Consider the following 24,821-nt stretch of genomic DNA (forward strand, 5'->3'; position numbering starts at 1 on the left):
AAGCCTTATGCGCCTCGCCTCATCTATACGCTCTTGCCAGTATCTGTTGGCGTTGTCGGTGACAACAAGCCACAGCACCAAGACCAGCAACACTAACGACTCCATGTCCTCCATGTTTATTGTTTACTATCCGGGTCATGAGACTACCGCTTAAAAGGTCACTGATGTCACTGTTTGCGCTGCCTAACGACATCACGTGACGTCCACCCACTTTCGCTAACTCCACCCAATGTGTCCACCCACTTCCAGCCAGCACGGTTCAGCGCGGTTGTAGTCGAAATGCAACTCCAACAGACCCACTCAGCTCGACTCAGCCCAACTCAGCACGGCACGGCTCAGCCCAACTCAGCCGCGTTGGTAGTGGAAAAGCGGCATATGTGTCAGCCCTGTGATGACCTGGTGACTTGTCCAGGATGTACCCCGCCTTTCGCCCGCAGTCAGCTGGGATAGGCTCCAGCTTGCCTGCGACCCTGTAGAACAGGATAAAGCGGCTAGAGATAATGACATGAGATGAGACTTGCATTTGTGGATGCAGTAATGAACTGTTTTCACAGACAATGGTTTTCTGAAGTGTTCCTGAGCCCATACAGTGATTTCCACTACAGACACATGTCTGCTTTTAATGCTGTGTCGCCTAAGGGCCTGAAGATCAGAAGGCATCCAGTGTCAGTTTTCAGCCTTGTCTCTTGCATACAGAGATTTCTCCAGATTCTCTGAACCTTTTAATGATATTCACCTCCCTCAAGGAGGTTATGTTTTCGGTAGCGGTAGTTTGTTTGTTTGTTGGTTTGTCTGTTAGCAACATTACGGAAAAAGTTATGAACGGATTACTCTGAAATTTTTTCCAGAGGTGTGGCTGGGCACAAGTAACAATCCATTAAATTTTGGTGGTGATCCGGATCACCTTCTGGATCCCGGAATTTTTTAAAGGATTCTTGGCAGAGGTCTGCATTCTCTGAGTGCTTTTCTAGTATGTACCATAGATTATTTGATCCCCAAATTCTTTGCAATTTTACACCGAGGAACGTTATTCTTAAATTGTTGCACTGTTTGCCCATGCAGTCTTTCACAGAGCAGTGAACCCCTCCCCATCTTTACTTCTGAGAGACTCCGCCTCTCTGGGATGCTCTTTTTATACCCAATCATGTTACTGACCTGTTGCCAATTAACCAAATTAGTTTTTTGCTTTTTTTGTTTTTTAACATTACACAAATTTTCCAGTCTTTTGTTGCCCCTGTCCCAACTTTTTTTTGAAACATGTTGCTGGCACTGAATTCAAAATGAGCATAAGATTTCTCAGTTTCAACATTTGATATGTTGTCTTTGTCTTATTTTCAATGAAATATAGGGTTTCCATGATTTGCAAATCATTGCATTCTGTTTTTATTTCCATTTAACACAGCATCCCAACTTATTTTTGGAAATGGGTTTGTATTTGGGTGGGTGGTTGGTTGGGTGGGTGGTTGTTTACAACTGTTTGATTTACTGTATATCAACTCCAAACAAACTGCTTATTAAAAAAAATCCTCCAAATTGCCTGCAAGATCAGGTCAGATAAACATCTACCATTTAATTCTTGCATTATTTGCATTCATTCCCACAAGCCTTCATATCTCTTTAAATGATTAATGACATTATTCTATGTGCCTCCCTCCTGTAACGAGAAGACGATCAGTTTGACAGGTCCTCTATCTTTCTTTGAGTTACCATGGGAACATGTGGAGTCTAGGATTCCACAAAGACTGAGGAGTTATAGTTTTTAATGGCTTCTACTTGGTGCTAATTCTTTGGCGATGTATTGCTACACAGCCTCCTCCTCAGAATTCAACAACCTTGATATCCAGGGTTCAGGGGCTTTTATTGCTTCAAGAGACTCGGCATAAATAAGTAGTGAAAAGAAGCAAGCACAGGCTGTGAGTTTGGCTTCACGCTAGCTAATCTTCAAGGCTCCCTGCGAGTTTCTTATTTACCTGAATCATTTTAACCCAGCTTCTCAGCCCTGAAGTGAACAATAGGCACGAAAGGAGCTGTGCAGCATTTTCATCTAATGGAAGGGGTGTGTTATAGGCCTGAACATGCTTTGTTAGGCTCATAGATGGAGTCTGAATTGGACCTCAAATAAAGCGAGCTGTATTCTTGTTTTTTGTTCAATGTGGTGTCCCCTCTTCTCACCCACACTCTTTTGATGTAGTGTGTGAAAGGTGACTCAGTTTCACTTGTTAATAGTAAGTGAGGCCGCCGCCTTCTTTTTTTTTTTTCCTTCAAAATCCTCTCCCACTCAGCTGCCTGGCATGTGTTTAAAGGCACTGCAGTCACACTTTGGTCATACAGAGGCCTTCACACACAGCTCCACGGCTGTCCTGCCACTATCAGGCGTCAGGAGCTTTGTGTGTAAGAGAAAGAGAGAAAAAGGCGACAAAGTTCGGGGTTCTTTCAAGTCTGAGAACATGACCCCAGTCACATGTCTTCTTCATTGTGTCTACTGGTGTACAACAGAAATAAAAATTAGCAACCGTTCTCACTTGAATCAGGTTCATTTCAGTGTACGGTAACCTGAAATCAATACCATTTAAGAAAAGCAATGCTTTCATTAGCGCAAGAGAGAAAAACACAGCATGATGCATCAGCTTAAATTTTCTATGGCTAGTTTCTGAAAAAGCCTTTGCTATTGGTTCAGAGCAATGGGAAATCAGCAGTTAGGGCCCAGTGCTTATTATTAAAAGGTTGTGTGTTTAAGCCCTCATGACTGCCGGAAGACAATTGTTGGGCCTTTGAACCATACTATTAAAGGGAAACTTCAGCATTTTTTTTTTTACTGAATCTCTGTCCGCTGCATCTGGAATGTACACTTACATGCCACTTTAAAAGGAACACCTGTATCCTTGGTCATTCCAGAAAGCAGCAGTTCTGGAGGTGGAAGTACATGGAGACGATAATGGCCAGATCAGAAGTCTACAGATTGGAACTCAAATAATCATTTTTTTATAACTGTGCTGAACAGAAAAGTATCTCAGAATGATTACAACATTTTGAACCGAGAGGTGGATGGGTTAAAACAGAACATCAGGTTCTGCCCGTCAGTTAAAAATTGGAATTTGAGGCTCCAGTGGGCACAGGTTGCTTTTCCAGGCTTTATTATTATTATTATTATTATTATTATTATTATTATTATTATTAATTTATTTATTTTATTATTATAATTTTTTTTTAGTTTGTGCCTTTTCAGAGCCTAGTTCTGGAGTGCAGTCCGGCACCAACTCTGATGCCGATCTGACACAGCAGTTCGGAAGCATCATCCAGAAATGCAGTTCAGAGGCGTAGTCAGATGTCAATTCTGGCGCCGTCTGCTGCAATCTACCAGACTATTGCACTTCCGGACTACATTACCTCAAATACACCATGGCCAGCAGACATTGCTTCTGTGGACTGCCAGGCCGATCATAGCGTACACCTCCCTTTAGTTTACGCTGTGATTAGTTCATGGATACAAGCCTTAGTTTGGTACATTTTCTTTGTCTCATTTTACACATGATACTTTTTGCCCACGCTCTTGACCTTGTTTATCATGATATCTTGTCCAGGCTCATGCTGCGATGATTTATGTTTCTCATGTGTCTTTAGTATTGGAACTGCTAATAAATATATTCTGCATTTGCATCCACCTCCAGCATTAATTTTTGCTTGTGTGCGTACCTGATTTGGAAAACTCAACAAAACTCCCGAGTCTTATATCTCACCTCAGCCAGACTTCGGCACCACAAGAAACCAAATTAGGAGCCTTGAGGAAGAGCAAATTTTCTGTTCTGCCTGAGATGTGTTTGACAAATGAACCAGTTTAGGGACTTCATGCAAAAAATTCCCATTCTCCCCATCACTCTTGGTTGCATCTGCTGTTAATTATTTTTTTATTGACTTATTGCTGTTTTTTCTCCTCTTTCTTTTCCTCAGAGTAGCAGTAAACCCATTAAAGTGGGCAAATGTACTTTAGAGAAAAAAACTATTTGCATACGTTAATTGACAACAGGCTGGGCTATGCTATAAATCTTTCTCCATACGGATCAACAGACTCTTTCTGAGTTATTGTGTTGAGAGAAGTTGTAAACACTGCATTTACTTCAGTGTTGTTCCAGTCAAGTTCTTGACTTTCTTAGCTTACATAGCATTTAAAAATCCATAAAGTTTTTTTTTTTCTGACAGAAGCTGTTTACAATCATGTCTGGTGTGGTTTACAGAAGCAGGGCTCACTTGTAAATCACCAGCTAAAGCTGTCCACATGGCTATTAGCTAATATATAAATTTAAGCAGTGCCTAAAAAGCAGAGCTCCCACTGAGTGTATGAGCAAAATATTTGCAAGGGCACAAAATCAACCTGAATAGAATAATAACATTATAGCATATGAACCATCGAATTGTGTAGTGGTGTGTATTTTGCGTCAATAAATTGCTGCATGTGACAGTAATACCAATACTGAGATACACATCGCAGTTACGAATACATATTTATTCCTTTATTTGACACCGCATGCCATGCACCATAAATAACACCATGACATTTATTATGGTGTGACTCTGCTGGGTGCTTGGTGGACAGCAGTGAACGAGCGCTTTCACTTTACATCATTACTATAGAGTTACCATCCAGTATCAAACTTGATATGTCAAATAGTTGTCTGGTTACATCTTTCACTTCTACGTGTGTTTGCATGCGTGCAGTGCCATTAGGACTAATTACCATGCACCTGTTCCTGATTAGAGTGCAATCACAGCGCATACATATAAGGACTCTCAGTAACACAGACTTTGAGAAGTATACACTCTGTACCCTGCATCTGACATTACCAAGCCTTGTATTTTGTATCACTTTTCTGGTTTTGACCCTGTTCGTGTTTTTGAACTGTGAGCATTATATTACCTCTGATATCCGGTCTGTGCCTTGCTCCACCAGTGCCTGTTTTTCAACTCTGCCTTTGTCTACATTTTGGATCTGTTTGCTAGTGTGTTTTCAATAAAACTCTTCCTGCACTTACATCCATCTACTGCCCTCACATGACCGAAACTGTCAACTGTCCAACAAGTTAGTGGACTAATAAAACTGTCTTAACTAGTTTAATATGAAATTATTGTTAATATTTTCCGTATAATGTGTTAGTAAATAATCCCACATTATTTTTTTAAAAAGCAAATTAAAATTAAGCACTGGATAAAAACCCATCTATCTTATGTAAATAAAGATACCAATTTCATTGTCCGGTGGTCAAGCGTTTATGCCTTGCACTTACGATCGGATTCCCTGTGGTGATACACATTCGTCATACATACTGTACATATGGATGTCTTACGGTCAAAAGCCATCAAAAATTGTAGAAGTAAAAAATCAGGTAGATGCATTACCATATTCTCTTAAATATGGGGCTCCACTCTGTGTGCTTTGTGTATTTATGTATTTGTTGATCTGTACTGAGAGATTTGTTCACAAATTGTTTTTTTTTTTATTTGCTCCTTTTCAATCTGTGGAAAGAAAAAAAGTCAAAAATTACTGATTTAGTTTTATAGCATCCAACTGCCAATTCCTGTGTAGATAGTCAATGCAAATTTGGGTCTCTTAAACAATATATAGCACCATCCTGTTTCTGCTAATTACTAAACTTTTGATTAGCTCAGCCTTAGTGTATACCTAGCTTATACTTAGATTTTTTTTCTCAGCTTATCTTCATCTTTACCCAAACATCTTTTTTATCCTTAATAAAGATCTTAAAGAAATATGGGTATCTTTGGATTATCCATATTTCCTCTGTAGCTAGGACTGTAGTAAACTCAGCTTATCCTTAGCTAAGTCAGTTCTTTGCAAAGGCGATCTTTATCATTTGCTGAACTTGTAGCTTTTCCTTTAGTTTTAATCTCAACCTATTCTTACACTGGCTTATTCTTATTTCTTAGTTAACTATATAATTAGCTTGTTTTTATCCCCCGCCCAAACGAAGTTTGGTGGGGGATATAGAAACGGGTTCCATCCGTCTGGTCATGTTTTCGTTTCCGGGCCATATCTTTAAAACTACTGAAGATATCTTCATGAAACTTTGTATACATATCAAGCAACATGTGAACTGGTGCCTTTTGCTATTTTGGATTTTTGGGAAAAAAAAAGGATTTTTCAAATTTTTACATAAAATATAGATTTTGACTTAGTTTCTAAGAGCAATGTTTGTTTCCGGAGCATATATCCAAAGCTATTAATGATACAGATTTGAACCTTGGTATACATGTTAACAAGGTGATGTAGATGTGCCTTTTTATACTAAGAAATTTGAGAAATTTAAATTTTTCATGTTTCCATGGAAACAATTTCAGACTTAGTCTCTCACGTTAGTCTTAGGGGTAGGTTTTGTTTCCAGAGCAGAACTTGAAAACTGAGTGGTATGGTCTTGAAAGTTGGTATATGTGCTGATTAAGTAATGTACTGTATATGTGCCTTTTGATACCAAGAAATGTGAGAAATTGTAATTTTTATCTCACGTGGATCAAAGGTCCGGTGGGCTTATACCATGGGCTGCTGAGGTCAGTGTAAAGAGGTAGGGTTGGTTTCCTGCAGCAGAACTTGAAAAATGTGACAAATAATATCTTGACACTTGGTATATAGTTGGTATATAGGGCGGGGGATATAGATGACTCTGTCTTCTTGTTATTATTATCCTTAATTCATCTTATCATTACCTTTCCATTAGGAAGGGTTGTCTTAGCTTTTGCCTCACAGCACAAAGGTTCTGGGTTTGAGCCCAGTGGCTGATGGAGGCCTTTCTGTGTGGAGTTTGCATGTTCACCCTGTGCCTGTGTGGGTTTCCTCCAGTTTCCCTCAAAGACATGCAATTAGGCTAACTGGCTACTCTAAATTGTCCATTGATCAAGCTTGGAGAGGGATGGGCCCCACCAAGCTTAAATACCCTAGGCCTAGACACACCAATAATGGAATGTTAAAATGTTGTCATTGGTGCCCCATAGTCCTTGCTGTCTATGGGATGAAGAAGAATCATTATATTGTTTTTACTTTATCCTTAATTAAGGTTAGATTTCTAAGATTTATAAGGTTGTCTTTAGCGTTCTCTCTAAAGATGCTTCAGTAACTTTACCCATAGCCATGATTATGTTGATCTTGTCCTTCAGTGTGCTTTTCTTTACCTCAGTGTATCCTTACATCCTTATTGCAAACTTACCTCTGTTCTGTCTTTTTATTAGGCTTAGCAAATGTTCAAGCTAAACATTGCTGCCTTTGGTTTAATCTAATTTAGTGTGTATAATGTTTGATTTTAGGTTGTTTAAAATATCAAGCTTAAAGCTCATGTATAGATACATAATGTATAAGCTACAAGTAATAGGCTAACGGTAAGTGCTTACCTTTAGCTTTTCAATATATTACCTTTTATTCAATAGGTTTTCCTCAGCTTGTACTTTTTCAAGCTATTTGTTAGTGTTTGATTTACTGTATGATTTCTTCTCAGAAGACTGCTAACTATATTGAGTCAAAACATAACACCACAATTGCCCTCATTATCTTCACATTTTCTTTCAGGTACTGTAATGAACACCTCCCATGCCCCCCACATATCTATTGGTCAGCCTGGTCACCATGGGAACGCTGCACAGTGCCATGTGGTGGTGGCATCCAATCCCGTCGCAGGGTCTGCGAAAATGGAAACGAATGTCCTGGATGCAGCATGGTACGTCACTCAGCTGATGCACACAATGTGAGATAATGATGACAGATAATTTGGGGACTTTTTTTTTCCTTTTATTCTTAAGTGTTTGCTAGTCATCACTAGTCTTCTTGCTCCAGGCTGTCTCTTTCTTATTTTAGTGTCAGGACACAGTCGATTTTCTAGCAATAAAACTGAGGCTTTTTTTTTTAAAGCAATGTATCGTTCTCTATTCTTGAGAGTCCTCTTCATGACAGGTGTTTGTGTGTGCCATAAATATACATCTTACAGACCTAGATAGCTGATGATTCCTTCTCTCCTCAGTGATGTGGAGTCACTTGGCCACTATAGCAATGTGCGATCTCTGTGCTGTAAAATGAGCAATAATTTATTCACATAATGTAAATATAATTACAAACAGTGTATATAGAATGGAAATACCGACATGAAAATGCTATGTTGGATCTTAACGTCACTTAGATATTTAAACACAGAGACAAAGCTTATTCTTAGGTGCTTCTTGTTAGGTGGTTAACGTAACACAGATAATTGTACATGACATATATGAGAATACTTCAAAAAGTTCTTGACCTCACCCAGAAATAAGGGGCGTAACTCCTATTTTGGGGCATAACTGTATACTATAAAGCCTTATATCACTGTCGACCAAAACTCAAATGAAAGAAGCAAACGAAGAAAAAAGGAGAGGAAAGCTTCAAGCTGGCATGCTGTTGCTCCAGGACAATGCACCCGTCCACACAGCACAGGTGGCAGTAGCAGAAGCAGCCAAATGTGGCTTTGAACTGTTGCCCCATTGCACCTTACTCACCCAACCTGGCACCGTCTGACTTCTATCTGTTTCCCAAACTGAAATCCCACTTGCGTGGTCACCATTTTCAGAGTGACAGTGAAGTCATCCATACTGTTGAGGAGCATCTGGAGGCTCAAGATGTGACCTTCCGTGAAGGGATAGTGAAGCTTGAACATCAGTGGACCAAGTGCATTGAAGTTAAAGGATGAAAAATGTTGAAAAATATTGCAAGAACAATCTTTCTCCTGCGATGTTTTCTGGGTGAAGCCAGAAACTTTTGAAACACCCTCGTAATTCTATATTATATAGACACGAGTGTTTTACTGGGGAATACGCTATTTGTATTTTTCATACGAGTTACATCCAGGACACGGAGAATCAAAACCGTGACATAAATCTCTCTATGTCACAAGCAAGGAAATCAATGAATTGTTTTGATAAATTTGGGTACCCTTTTTGTGAATGTGTCTATATAATAAAAAGAAAATCACTCTTTGGCTTGAAGATATGAAGTTTATCTTCTTGTGTTGAAAAACTCGCATTTTTCATATGAAATGCATCATGGATATGAGTGACATATTTCCTGATATTTCACTCTGATGATGTCACTCTCAGTGTTTTCCCGCTGACTAGATGTGCATTGTCAAAATGGCAAACCGGTTCAAAATTAAAATTATTTTGATTAACTTGCGTTTTTTTTTTTGTGTGGATGTGTCCATATAATATAAAGAACATTACACAGTTGCACAAAGATATGAAGTTTATCTTCTCATCTCATCTCATTATCTCTAGCCGCTTTATCCTGTTCTACAGGGTCACAGGCAAGCTGGAGCCTATCCCAGCTGACTACGGGCGAGAGGCGGGGTACACCCTGGACAAGTCGCCAGGTCATCACAGGGCTGACACATAGACACAGACAACCATTCACACTCACACCTATGGTCAATTTAGAGTCACCAGTTAACTTAACCTGCATGTCTTTGGACTGTGGGGGAAACTGGAGCACCCGGAGGAAACCCACGCGGACACGGGGAGAACATGCAAACTCCACACAGAAAGGCCCTCGCCGGCCACGGGGCTCAAACCCAGACATTCTTGCTGCGAGGCGACAGCGCTAACCACTACACCACCGTGCCGCCCGTTTAGCTTCTCATGTTGAAAAATATATCACTTGTTCGCATCACTTACTCATGATATATCCATTCACCACTCGAAGATAAACTTCATATCTCCGCGCAACCATGTAATATCCTATATATATTGCGTAGCATAAAATAAGTCATTGTGATTCCATATTCAGCTACCTTAGATGTGAAACAAATGTGCTACTTAATTTGTTTAATCATATTTAATTAGCTACAGTGGTGCTTGAAAGTTTGTGAACCCTTTAGAATTTTCTATATTTCTGCATAAATATGACCTAAAACATCATCAGATTTTCACACAAGTCCTAAAAGTAGATAAAGAGAAACCAGTTAAACAAATTAGACAAAAATATTATACTTGGTCATTTATTTATTGAGGAAAAATGATCCAATATTACATATCTGTGAGTGGCAAAAGTATGTGAACCTTTGCTTTCAGTATCTGGTGTGACCCCCCTAGTGCAGCAATAACTGCAACTAAATGTTTCCGATAACTGTTGCACACTGGCTTGGAGGAATTTTAGCCCATTCCTCCATACAGAACAGCTTCAGCTCTGGGATGTTAGTGGGTTTCCTCGCATGAACTGCTCGCTTCAGGTCCTTCCACAACATTTCGATTGGATTAAGGTCAGGACTTTAACTTGGCCATTCCAAAACATTAACTTTATTCTTCTTTAACCATTCTTTGGTAGAATGACTTGTGTGCTTAGGGTCGTTGTCTTGCTGCATGACCCGCCTTTTTTTGAGATTTAGTTCATGGACAGATGTCCTGACATTTTCCTTTAGAATTCACCAGTATAATTCAGAATTCACTGTTCCATCAATGATGGCAAGCCGTCCTGGCCCAGATGCAGCAAAACAGGCCCAAACCATGATACTACCACCACCATGTTTCACAGATGGGATAAGGTTCTTATGCTGGAATGCAGTGTTTTCCTTTCTCCAAACATAACGCTTCTCATTTAAACCAAAAAGTTCTATTTTGGTCTCATCTGTCCACAAAATATTTTTCCAATAGCCTTCTGGCTTGTCCACGTGATCTTTAGTAAACTGCAGATGAGCAGCAATGTTCTTTTTGGAGAGCAGTGGCTTTCTCCTTGCAACCCTGCCATGCACACCATTGTTGTTCAGTGTTCTCCTGATGGTGGACTCATGAACATTAACATTAGCCAATATGAGAGAGGCCTTCAGTTGCTTAGAAGTTACCCTGGGGTCCTTTGTGACCTCGCCGACTATTACACACCTTGCTCTTGGAGTGATCTTTGTTGGTCGACCATTCCTGGGGAGGGTAACAATGGTCTTGAATTTCTTCCATTTGTACACAATCTGTCTGTGTTAAGAAGCCGGATACAAACAACCTGAACCCCCTAACCTAAATGTATGCAATAACGTGATAGTCAGTATGTATGATACTAAAGTGGATGTAACCAAAGGGCACAGACTTACCACCAGGCCTCTGCGCCAACACAAGCGGTGTCTCGCGTAGACGGAGAGCTCACGCACGGAGCCGCTCCTTCTCCCCTCGCCTCCAAAGCTCATATATTTGGGGAAATACCCAAAAGTAAAATAAACGAAAGAAAACATATTTCCAACTTAAATCCAAAAGGGAGGTGAAACGCAAATCCACCGTAAAGTTCAGCAATCACAATAGTTGGCTGTCTTCTCATTCAAACAAAATGGTTCCCCCATACATTCTTGCTCGTAAGCTTATAGGCCTGGCTAACCGAACCAGCAGAGTAGCATCAAGCCAGTGCCCCCTGGTGGATATGATGTGTTCGTGAACATGTACTGTCTATCTACAGTGCAACTACCAGGAAACGACATCCTAACATCCCTCCCCCCTTAAACGAAAAAAAAGATTTTTTTTCCTCTTTTCATCAAACTTTGTTTTTTTTATAAATCTTTTCTTTTATATAAAAGCGTGCTGACCAACCAAGTACTAGGCCTGATGGGGCCCATTCTAATTACAATCACTACAACCCCCCTCAACACCTCAGGCCTCATCCTTCGGCTGTAATCGCGATAGCACATCAGCAACTACATTGTTCCTGCCAGCGACATGCTTGACTACCAGGCTATAGGGTTGGAGCACCAGGCCCCACCGGAACACTCTCTGATTGGAAGTCTTAAACTTGGCCAGGAAAGTCAGAGGGTTGTGGTCAGTGAAAACCACAACATCACCATTAGACCCAGACAAATAGATTTCAAAATGCTGGACAGCTAACACCAGAGCTAGGGCTTCTTTCCCAATGGTGGAGTAGGCTCTTTGATGCCTGTTTAACTTGAGTAATAAGCTACAGGCTTATCCAGACCTGCTGAATCTGCCTGTAACAATACTGCACATATACCTACATCAGAAGCGTCAACTGCGAGCTTGAACGGTTTACTGAAGTTGGGAGCTACCAACACTGGTTCACAGGAAAGAATGGCCTTGATCTGATTAAATGCCCTCTCACACCCACTGGTCCAAAAAATTTCACCCCCTTCCTCAGAAGATTGGTCAGAGGCTCAGCTACAGTCGCAAAATTGGGAACAAAGCGCCTGTAAAAGCCACACATTCCCAACACCTGCATAACCTCACACCACGTCTTGGGGACCGGCAGATCTATGATGGCCTGTATCTTAGCCCGCCTTGGAAGCACCTTCCCTCATCCCACCAAATGACCCAAATAAGTCATCTGACCTTTCCCAATCTCACATTTGACAAGGTTGGCTACCAACCCTGCCTGCTGCAAGCGTTGTAGTAACTGCCGGAGATGCTCAAGGTGTTCGACCCATGTATCGCTATGGACTAAGACATCTATGTACACCACCACATTAGGGAGGCCAGCTGTCACCCTACCCATCAACTTTTGAAAGGTTACGGGTGCGTTCTTCATTCCAAATGGGAGTACATTACACACATATAGGCCATCAGGTGTTGCAAAGGCTGAGATCTCTCTTGCGCGAGCTGACAATGGGACCTACCAGTACCCTTTAAGTAAATCAAGTTTAGACACAAATTGAGCTTGACCTATGCGATCAATACAATCCTCAAGTCGAGGAATAGGGAAAGAATCGGTTTGCGTCACCTGGTTGACTTTGTGATAGTCTATGCACAGTCGCCATGACCCATCAGGTTTAGGCACTAATACCACAGGCGAACTCCAATCACTTTGCCCTGGCTCCACTGCCCCAATCTCTTCCATATAAACCAGCTCTTCTTTAACCCTGGACAGCTTCACATGAGACAGCCTATAGGGATGTTGCTTTATAGGGTCTGCCTCACCAACCTCAACATCATGAACCACCAATGTGGTAAGACCAGGACAATCTCTGAAGACCCCACTAAATTCTTCAAACAGCCTACACACATCTGCCCTCTGCTCAGAAGGCAAATGTGCAAGATTTTCTTCCAACTCCCCCAATGCCGCTACATTACACAAGTGAGCCGTAACAGGCTCCACACCTGCCATATCATCCTCCCCCTCCCCCTCAAAATCCAAGGACATGCAGGACACCATAACCAGGGCTGAATGACCATGATATGGCTTCAAAAGATTAATATGGCAGAGTCTTGTTTTCCGCCTACCATCTGGAGTGCTAATGACAGTTGCGGTCTCCCACCTTCTTAGCGACACTGTATGGTCCAGCAAATGCTGCACTCAGACCACCTCGCATCGGCTTCAGTACCAAGACCTTATCCCCCATTGAAAAAGATCGAGCCACTGCCTTCTTATCATGCTGATGTTTCATTCGCTCATGCGAAGCTTCCGAATTGCCCCGTGCTACCTCACAGGCGACTACCAAGCGCTCTTTAAAACAGGACACGTACTGTAATAAACCCCCCTCCTCCTGTCTGGTTAAAAACTGTTCCTTGACTATCTTCAGGGGACCACGGACATCATGGCCATAGACCAATTCAAAAGGGGTAAACCCAGTAGGGTCATTGACAGTCATGGATGGCAAATACTAGAAAAGGAATTGAACAATCCCAATCACCAGGGAACTGCACACAGTAGGTACACATCATAGATTTTAAAGTCTGATGATACCTCTTGATAGCCCCCTGTGATTGAGGATGATAAGCGGAGGACACCACCTGGGCTATCCCCAGCTCAATCATTGCTTGCTGAAAAACACCAGATGTAAAATTGGTGCCACGATCCGACTGGACCTCTTTAGGCAACCCAAAGCGAGAGAAAAACTGAAACAGAGCATTCACAACAGACCGAGTTTTTATGTTGCGAAGAGGCACTGCCTCTGGAAACCGTGTGGTCACATCCATGATGGTAAGCAAATACTTAGAACCCTTCTTCATCTTAGGTAATGGTCCTACACAATCAATTAAGATGCGAGAGAATGGTTCAGCTACAATGGGTGGAGGACACAAAGCTGCCACCGGAATTTTCTGGTTGGGCTTCCCAGAAACCTGACATGCATGACAAGAGCGAACAAAATTGACCACATCTTTATGCAAGCATGGCCAATAAAAATGCCTCATGACTTTTGCTTGAGTTTTACGAACTCCTAGGTGTCCAGCCATGGCTGCTTCATGGGCCAAACACAACACTTCCTGTCGAAAACAGGGGGGAAGCACCACCTGCTCAATCACCGCCCAGCCCTCAGTGGCTGGTCGCTCTGGTGGCCTCCATTTGCGCATCAAGACATCATTTTGGAGGTAGAATCCCTCAGCTATCGTCTGACTTTCCTCAAAATCAGCTGCAGCCTTTCTCAGATTTAAAAGCTCACTATCCTTTTCTGAGCATCAATAAGGGCAGCAGGACTAAATTCACAGCTAGTGGGCACAATTCCCACTGCTTCAGGGGATGGTGCTGACGATTTACTAGGGTGCTCATCAAATGTCTTGTCAGAAGATGCGTGCTTAGACATAGCGCGAGTGATAGATAACACAAGCCAGAAAAGCTGCTGGAAACTGAGTCTCTAGAGCCTCAGTCTCAGGACTTAAACAAGTAGACGCACTAACCACAGGTGATATACACACCTGGTTCCCCGCCAGGTCATTCCCCAGCAACAGACTAACACCCTTAACAGGCAGTGAAGGCATCACACCAATAGGGACACAGCCATTAACCACATTAGACCTCAAAAACACATTGTAGACAGGAACAGATCCATACTCCCCACCTACACCTTCAACCAGCACTGGTGTCTTCAGAGATGATCTCTCTGGGAGCTCTAAAACTCCAGCTAACAACAAAGACTGTGCTGCTCCCGTGTCTCTCAAAATGGTAACCGTCACCTCAGGCTCTCCCTCAGAGACTGAGACAGAGCCCTCAGAAACAAACCCCTTAAAAAGCGGGTCAGTTACAACAGATGTTACTATGCTACTTCTATCCATGTGCAACCCCTGCATAGAACCAGGTATGACTAGAGCAACTTCTTTACAAACTTCATCTCCACCATTATCAAAGTGCCCTTTCCTTTGCAAAACGGGACAACATGATTTAATATGTCCAAGTTTTTTGCAGTAATGACACCTAACGTCATCAAAGGACCTCTTAGCAGCACTAACAGTAGGCCGACTAACCATAGGCTGACCAGCACTAAGTGGACCTGTAACAGGCTCCGGAGAATCACCTTTACAACGACCATCACTTCTCTTCTCCCCACCAGCATGACGTGAAGGAGCACCACCAGACTTCCCTGGCCACACTCCTCTGTGTATCAACACATAGTTACCCGACAATTCAGCAGCCTTAGAGGCAGACTGTACCAGCTGCTCATTAAGATGGACTTCAAGCTGGCTTGGGACACTGGACTTAAATTGCTCTAAAAGCATCAACTGTCTGAGCTCCTGAAAAGTGTAAACTTCACTAGCCCTGAGCCACTTATCAAACAGCAACTCCTGTTGCCTACAAAGATCCCCTTAAGTTTGCCCAGCCTTTAATTTCTCAGTTCGAAAGTGCTGACGATATGCTTCTGGAACGAGCTCGAAAGCTCCGAGTACTGCCTTTTTCACAGCCGCATAATCCGTATCATTCTCAGAACTGAGCACAGCATAGGCCTCCTGAGCCTTTCCAGTCAACTCCCTACGTACCAACGTCACCCATTCTTCCCTAGGCCACTGTCGTTTGCGCGCAATGTGCTCAAATGTGTCCAAAAATACATCTACTTGATCTACGCTGAACTTCGGCATTAAAGCAAAACACCTGGTCAAATCAAATCTGGTTTCGTGAGTGCGCTGACGCTGATTATCTTGCTGTCTGACTTTAGCCCGTTCAAGCTCCAGTTTCGCTAACTCCTTAAACTCTTCCCTATCCTTCTGAAGCAATTCCATTTCTTTGACTTTCCTCTCCAAATCTTTTTCCTTTCTACTCTCCTCCTCTTCGTTTAACTGTTTTCTTTTCGCAGCTTCAGCCTCTAAATCAGTGACACCCAAACATAACAACAACACTTTTATGATTTCATTTTTCTTGGCATCTTGAGAGACTTCTGCTTCACAAAATTCAACCAAAGTAAAGCGATTTGGCTTTGTTAGCCGAACTAAACGCGCACAAGTTACTTCCTCTTCCATGAATTCCTCTGCATTAAACTCAAACATCGCTATTTTTAGCAAACACAGCCAAACTGAAACTACACTGTCAACCAGTAAGCCAGACGCAATAACAGCATTGAAAAATGGAGCAAACAAATTGTGTGCCTAGCACAACACTAACGTTACCAAAACTGCACAAAATTATCCAAATTAGGCCTCGCACAAACCACAAGAGACGGGCCTACAAACTGCAGTATACAAGTCATAACAGACCAACCAAACGCTAACTTCCAAAGTTACCACACACAAAAACGTCCACAAACGCAGCTAATGTTAAACAACACACCCGTCGCTACCAAAAGCAACCGAGTTCAAAACAAAACCACGTTACCCACAACACAAACACTCCCGGACGAGCCCCCACACTGTTAAGAAGCCAGGTACAAACAACCTGAACCCCCTAACCTAAATGTATGCGATAACGTGATAGTCAGTATGTATGATACTACCAGTAAAGTGGTGATACTATACCTCAGATTACTAGCATGTTACACTTTAATTTTATTCAGTGTAACTGTCATAAAGATATCTTAGTTTCTATACCTATTAATGTCTATTACAGGAAGATTGGTTGAGATAGACCACACCTTAAACACTTAAATTCTGAATATCAGCTCTGTCTGGCATACGGCCAAAATGCATAAATGCATACAGATCGAACAGTGATTCAATTTAGGATATTTCCCAACCATGAGTCCCCCATTCTAATGTTTGATATGAACTGAAACTCTTGAGCTGTCTGCATGGCTTTATGCATTGCACTGCCTTTACATGATTGGCTAATTGGATCAGGGGTGGGTTTCCTGAAAGCCTCTTAAGGCTAAGAGTGTCTTTAACTGTTTCTTAAGATCCATCCTTAATAAGCTAATGATCTTCCCGAACAATGTTGTAGCCAAAGTAGTACTTTAGTTCACGCTTAACTTATGATGGACCTGGATCACTCTTTCACAACAAATAGCGTCTCCTCACATCCGAATACACAGAATGCACATGCGCCTCCGAGGGACTCTCACAGTCAATGGGGGAAACTGGTGTTGAATCTGCTGCTGGTGTTAAATTATTTTTCTTTTACATTGCAAGTACATTGAGTTAATTATTAAATAAACCTACAAAAAATATTATGAATGTATTTCAATATGTTATGGAATCATATATGGATATCGTAATGTCACATTGATATCGTCACATTTTAATCACATTTAGCTCTATTAGGCAAGTGATTATCTCATTTAGTGTCATAAATGAGACACATTTCTGCACCTCTAATATTGTGTGCGGTCTTTAAACTCACTCTTTAGCATTAAAGTGCAACGTTATTGGGAAACTTATCCCAGTTCATGAAAGGGCAGGGGTACAAGTGTTCCTATTAAATTGGCCAATGAGTGTTTGTATATATCCATGATGTGTTCAGGTGGGTGAAAATGGAACAGTCACTATTTTTTTTTTTTAATCCAGTTGCTTATCAGTCAGTCACTTGATAACACTTGTATTTCACCTTGTTACTTTCAGCTTAAAAATGACCTGAATGGCAATCGGACCCAAGCACGTAATGTTAGAGGAATCATATTCAGTACTGTTCCACTTTTACTAAAAAAAAAGAAAAGACCAGAAGATATCACAGATCTCACATTTCTCTAGGTCACTACTACACTGCTATTGGACAGGAACTGAGGGATTGTGCTTCTATTATTAGACAGTGCATATTGCACTAGTATAATGCAATCCATTTTGACAGTGATTCCAGGAAGACCATTGCAAATGCCAACCACCCAGTTTTTGCCCTCAGGCATGTACAATCGTGTGTTGTTTTGGCCTCTGAAGACTGCTAGTAGGATGTTGACTGCCCTGAGGGATGATGGGAAGGGAGAATCTCACTCAGGCTGGGTCTCCCAGATGTGTGTTTTTATTATGTTTTCAAAAACTCTTGCTTGGTGTGGATTTCAACTAAGCTTCATTCACATGGCTATGGTTTACATTAATAAAGTTATTCTGTGAAAGAAGGCAGACAGAGTAGGGGTGCTGACAACTATATTGTGTGTGGAGTTGATTTTCTAGACGTTGAGAGGTTAGTTTTAGACAGAGGTGGAAAAAGTACTGAAAAATTGTAATTAAGTAAAAGTATCTTTACTTTGCTTAAATTCTACTCAAGTAAAAGTACCCATCTAAAAATCTACTCGAGTAAAAGTAAAAAAGTACTCAATTTAAAATGTACTTTGAGTAAAAGTTACTTAGTTATTTTCAATTATTTGATGTAAAAAAAGAAAGGATAAGTCATAAATCAAATTGTTTTTAATGAACTATTAGTCCACATAATAACCTTTCAGGCAGTATAATGTATAAAGCTTTGTTTGGACTACCCCATAAAACATTTTCAAGTACAAGTGGCATAACTTGTAAATTCTATCATCCATTTTTTTCTTTACTGACAAACACCTGCTATTTTTATGCATACTTATATATAAAATTATTTATGTATATATGTGTGTATATATATACAGAGTCTACCTGTAATGTGCAATTTTTCCGAGCCTCTCAATAAGGCAATTTTTCTATACTTTTTCACGGTAGATAATGCAAATAGCCCTCTGTATTTAATCCTTCATTTGTCTAATTTGTATTTCAGTTTTATTTGTTATCTGTTTGACATTTTCTTGCTACTGTAACACGTGAATTTCCCCGATATGGGATGAATAAAGTGAATCTAATCTAATCTAATCTAATCTAATCTAATCTAATCTAATCTAATCTAATCTAATCTAAAGCCACTAAAGCAGACTTACTAAATGACACATATGAAATGTAAACCAACCAAACTCAAAGTGTCCAGGACTCTCATGATTTAAAGACAGCTAAGCGATTCCTTAGTAACACTGTGCTCTTCCTTATATAGAAAATATAATTGACAAATTAACTGCATAACGTTTACAACCTGTCGAGAGGTAATGTGCAAACTATTTTGAGACCACCCCATAAAACATTTTTAAGCAGTGCCAAATTCTGAATTGTATGGTCCAACTCAAACACCACAATAAAAAAAGAAAATAAAACCAAACTCAAACAAAGTATCCAAGACAGTGAAAATGTTTTGATGGCCTATCAGTGACCTCCCAAAGCTCTAGTCTAGGCTACAGCTAACAACCCAGGAGCTAGTCTATACATGAATTAGGATTTTTTCATAAGAGACCAATTGCAACTAAAACCATGCACTCGTATTATTTCTAACTGTCGTTCTGATAAAACAAATTTGTAAACGTGAGGTGATTCATTTCATTTAGGCTACTTCACTTGAAACGTTAGTGATCAGTATGGATGCTAGGCGGCCAAAAGAATTGATAATGAAGGCACGTTTTACTCAACAGTGGAAGGTTTTAACCAAACAATAAATATAACGTTTGGGATACACAGGTAAATGCACATATCTACTTACCACCACATGCTTCCGCAGATTTGATGTGGAAGTTTTGTAGACTGATGGCTCTGTACGGCAGGGCAGGCACATTTTGCATTGCATTATTATGTTATTGCCTCGTTTGCGTTTGAATGCAAAGTACTGGCTGAGACACGGCCAAGGATTTCCCTCGCTGTCCGGCGCATCTGTTCCACTGGAATTCTCTTCTTGGCAATCCTCAACCTCCTCCATGACCACCTCTATCTCTTGCTCGGCTACCTCGGCACCAGCCATCATCCAACCATACATGTAGGCTAATATGGATATTCCGCGCCTGCGCCAGTTTCCTTTCAGTTCAGGCCAATTGTTGTTGTTTTTTTTTTCCCCTGCATTTAATTTTTTTACTCAGTAACGGGCGGTTTTCGAATGTAGCGAAGTAAAATACTTGGTTCAAAATGTATTTGAGTAAAAGTAAAATTACCCATTTCAAAAACTACTTAAAAAATTACAAATTACACAAAAAATCTACTTAATTACAGTAATGTGAGTAAATGTAATTCGTTACTTTCCACCTCTGGTTTTAGAATATTTAGAACTAGCAGGTTACCTGGCGTTGCCCGGGTTTTGTAAAATTCTGGGTTGCCCCCAGGCTTTCATGTCAAATTTGTTGAAAATCTGTTGAGAAATGGTGATGTTAACCCAAGACAAACAAAAATCCAAACATCCGCCACCCAGGGGCCCACCGGGGACCTCCTGGGGCCCAAATGTGGAATTTCTGAGTTCTGCCAAATTGTGTCTATCTCCTGTACCTACAGTACGTGCCAAGTTTAGTGAAGATCTGCTGAGTTTGTGTTGATAAATGTAATGTGAAAGGCATTGATGGAGGGGGTGCATGGATGTTGTAAATAAATGACCAAGTATAATATTTTTTGTCTCATTTGTTTAACTGGGTTCTCTTTATCTACTTTTAGGACTTGTGTGAAAATCTGATGATGTTTAGGTCATATTTATGCAGAAATATAGAAAATTCTAAAGGGTTCACAAACTTTCAAGCACCACTGTATAAGGTGAAAGAAAAAAAACCCAAGTAGATTCCAGATACATAAAAAAAAGCAAAGTAATTGTACTTTGTTACTTCCCACGTCTGGTCTGCCAGCCACTTCAATTTACTTCCACTTTAAAGAGCTTCTCAGAAGAAGCAAGCAACAAATTACAGACGTGGTCAATGCATGACTGAGGTCAATACACTGCACAATTTGTCCTTTGCTGCTCAATCCCATTTCATTATATGCCAGAGACATTCATCGCTGCTCTACAGGAAAGTGTTGAGGTTCTAGTGGGGTTATCTGGCTCATCTATATGTAATTACTTTGGAGGAGTGGGAATGAAGAAGTGGTCTGGTCAACTGCTGATGTATTCAGATATAAAAAGCAGTGCAGGTGTAATGGTGGTCACACTTATTATGGGGCCACTCATTTCTCAAACTAAATTTGTAGTTATTTCATCAAGTGGATGCCACTGAATGATTTGTACTGGAAGTTAATTAGAAGCTGAGTTGAAGCTCCACCCCTTACCTTACACCAATCAGTGGCTGCATTGACAAAAAAAAAAAAGGAGAAAATTTACCTCAATGTTTATTAGAAACTTCTTAAAAATGGGCATGTTCATTCTAATTTTAAGTGTGGACAAACTGGAGATGTAGTCTCCATAAATTTTGGCACCAGTCAAAAGAATAGGCAGAAAGTACTGAATAAAATAAAGCATTGCATATTCTTGTACCGGGGCGGCACGGTGGTGTAGTGATTAGCGCTGTCACCTCACAGCAAGAAGGTCCGGGTTCGAGCCCCGTGGCCGGTGAGGGCCTTTCTGTGCGGAGTTTGCATGTTCTCCGCGTGGGTTTCCTCCGGGTGCTCCGGTTTCCCCCACAGTCCAAAGACATGCAGGTTAGGTTAACTGGTGACTCTAAATTGACCGTAGGTGTGAGTGTGAATGGTTGTCTGTGTCTATGTGTCAGCCCTGTGATGACCTGGCGACTTGTCCAGGGTGTACCCTGCCTTTCGCCTGTAGTCAGCTGGGATAGGCTCCAGCTTGCCTGCGACCCTGTAGAACAGGATAAAGCGGCTAGAGATGATGAGATGAGTATTTTCTTTCAAAAATGTGTGGCAAAATAACTGACACCCCTAATCAATATTCAGAGTAAAAAGAAACTTGTCATCCTTTCTATGCCTCTGTCATGACGTTGTAGAGGTATTAAGATTTCACGTTGTCTGTCCATGCAACCACCCATCCATCCTGGATTCATGTTGGCGTGATATCTCAAGAATGAATGGTTGAAGATTTATAGGATTGATATGGAATTATCATTGCGCAGTTTCATTTCTTATTTATCACTGTACAGTAGAAACACCAAACCAAAAGACAGGTGGTTGTCTATCTGCAAGGAAAAAAGCAAGCAAATCAATCAATCAATCAATGACAAGTCTACAACACAGCTTGCATGGAAGAGTGACCAAGATCTACCAGTGGCGCTGAAGAGATTAAATTCCTCTTACTCCCTACAAGTAATACTTCAACAAATACTATTAGAAAGGGTGCAGATTAATTTGAAACCAGTGTTTGGCAGTTTGAAAAGCTCTACTTTAGTGTCCAGAGCAGTTAGAGCTAAAATTATGTTGACAAGACAAGCACAGATAACTAGTCAAAGTATTTCCTTTCTTCAGTTGATAATCTCACCTGGATACTGTAGATTTGTAAGAATTGCTGCTATAATAGCAAAGTCTATGAGACTCGTATTGAACACACTTCTTTCAACACAGTATACATTTATAGATGAGAAATAATTTCTAATCAGGTGTCACTCAGAAAAGGACGCATCTAGTTCCTCTCAAGGTTTCTTGTTCACATCATGTCAATCTCTGGGAGGTTTTCCTCACCACTGTCTCCTCTAGCTTGCTCAGTAGGCATCCAAATCTACATCTGGATTTCTGGAAAACAACCAAAATATGTTTACACTGACAAAAATTAAAATATTACACATAACAGATATATACATGACCGCTTTGCCTTTAAGCCATTATGACAGATTTTGTCATAGTAATAATAGGGGTGGGGGGTGGTGTGTGTGTGTCCAAATATATGTGTGATCTGTGTAATCTAGAGAGCCATGTGCTGGTAGAAATGAATGCTATCATAACCACCTGCTGCCCTCTCCAGATATTAGATGTGTCAGACATTAATTGTCAGTGGGAGGGCATAGCATCTGTTTGTAACTTCTTACATCGTTCTGGGATGCAATTTTTCCACCCAGCCATGACCACTGGGAGTCTTTAAAAGTAGTCCAGATGTTCCTTCGAAGAACGAATTAAGTTTTTCAAATTGATTGTCTTCAGAAGAGCAGTGAAGTTGACTGGATATGATGGAAGAGTCCTTTAATAAGGAAAATGCCACCCTGCTGTTTGGCTCTGAATTAATATGTGTAACATTTAATTAACCAGCTCTAATTGCATATGCATGGAGGTAGAAAGGTCTTATCCATTTCACAGGTGCTTCCTGTGAAAATAAATCAATCAGGTATTATAAGGTAGTGTCTTTACTTTTAATTGTTTGAAACTATTCAACATGACAAAACAGAGTATAGGAAATTGATGGAAACCAATTTAATTAGTCAATGTCATATGATGTTTATTAATTCAGATTTATTCTGACTTGTTCAGTCAGTCTTAGGGTATACTCACATATACCCAGACAGTCAAAGTACTGGTCAAAGTAGATCAGACATTTGATTTCGGTTAAATCAAGCTGGTCTTACCTCAGAACCCACATTTGTCCTTTAAAATTAAAGGTGCTGACTGCAAAGTCATCAGAAAGTTTCAAATTTTTTTAGTGTGCATGGCATTTTCCTCTGTCTCACAAGAAAAATATGCGGATGAGATGTGATCATTGTGATGTGCTGAGAGTCGCGTTCTTCTGTTTTGGGACCGTTTTCTTCCCTCTTGAGGTAAACAGTATGGCCCTACGGAGATATCTAAACGTGAGGAGCTTGAACTAATTAATATAATTATGGAACTGCGTCACACCAAGATGGCAGCGCGCAGAAAACATTGTGACTCTGCATTGACATCAGAGAGTTTTGAGTCACAGGGATGTAATTTGTGGCTAACATTCGTGAATAGGCGGCATGGTGGTGTAGTGGTTAGCGCTGTCGCCTCACAGCAAGAAGGTCCGGGTTCGAGCCCTGTGGCCGGCGAGGGCCTTTCTGTGCGGAGTTTGCATGTTCTGTCCGTGTGGGTTTCCTCCGGGTGCTCCGGTTTCCCCCACAGTCCAAAGACATGCAGGTTAGGTTAACTGGTGACTCTAAATTGAGCGTAGGTGTGAATGTGAGTGTGAATGGTTGTCTGTGTCTATGTGTCAGCCCTTTGATGACCTGGCGACTTGTCCAGGGTGTACCCCGCCTTTCGCCCGTAGTCAGCTGGGATAGGCTCCAGCTTGCCTGCGACCCTGTAGAAGGATAAAGCGGCTAGAGATAATGAGAGAGGAGATGAGACATTCGTGAATAGATCTGTGAAACAAAAGACGAATATATCTTTTCTGTTACTGCTTTTGTGTTCTCATTTCTTTTTCTGTAAGATCAAAACATGAGGTGTGTTACTCCATATTCGCTACCGTGGAGTCGAGCCCATGCATTCTAAGGCTACGATAGCTAAGCGCTAATTAGAATGATTTAGTTATCTGTCCAGAAAAATGACGTCATCTAACCTTGTGCTATCTTGGAATCACTAGGCAGGCTTTCCTTTTCTTTTATTTTCTGCTCGCAGGAGAGTGGAGTCCTCCATGTTTGTCCATGCTGACTTGGTTCGGTTAAAAGTAGGTCAAACACGCCCTACAGTGGTCATGTGATATTGTTGCTCACTTGCTTCGGCAATCTCCGGAATCGTAAAATGCGGGACACTTTTTATCTCAGCAAAACATTTACACATAGGATACACAGTGTGTGTAGCAGCGAAATATCTCGAAATTCCAACAACAATAGAAATAGAACATTGTTGCCCAGAATTCAACTTTGCACTCAGAACCCATCCATCCTCTGTAGCCACTTATCCTGTTCTACAGGGTCGCAGGCAAGCTGGAGCCTATCCCAGCTGACTATGGACGAAAGGTGGGGTACACCCTGGACAAGTCACCAGGTCATCGCAGGGCCGACACAGAGATAAACAACCATTCACATTCACACCTACAGTCAATTTAGAGCCAC

The 24,821-nt window shown here is 41.0% G+C and overlaps 1 protein-coding gene across 1 annotated transcript in view; it reads left to right on the top strand.

The window, feature by feature from the left end:
* Positions 1 to 24,821, top strand: part of sema5a (sema domain, seven thrombospondin repeats (type 1 and type 1-like), transmembrane domain (TM) and short cytoplasmic domain, (semaphorin) 5A) — a 535,180-nt gene that overhangs the window by 367,588 nt on the left and 142,771 nt on the right. The window contains exon 16 of the mRNA XM_060899996.1: positions 7,565 to 7,712. Within this exon, the coding sequence (XP_060755979.1) occupies positions 7,565 to 7,712 (148 nt within the window). The remainder of the gene's footprint in view (positions 1 to 7,564; positions 7,713 to 24,821) is intronic.

This window comes from Neoarius graeffei, chromosome 19 (assembly GCF_027579695.1).
Source record: "Neoarius graeffei isolate fNeoGra1 chromosome 19, fNeoGra1.pri, whole genome shotgun sequence".
In the NCBI taxonomy this organism is placed as follows: Eukaryota; Metazoa; Chordata; class Actinopteri; order Siluriformes; family Ariidae; genus Neoarius; species Neoarius graeffei.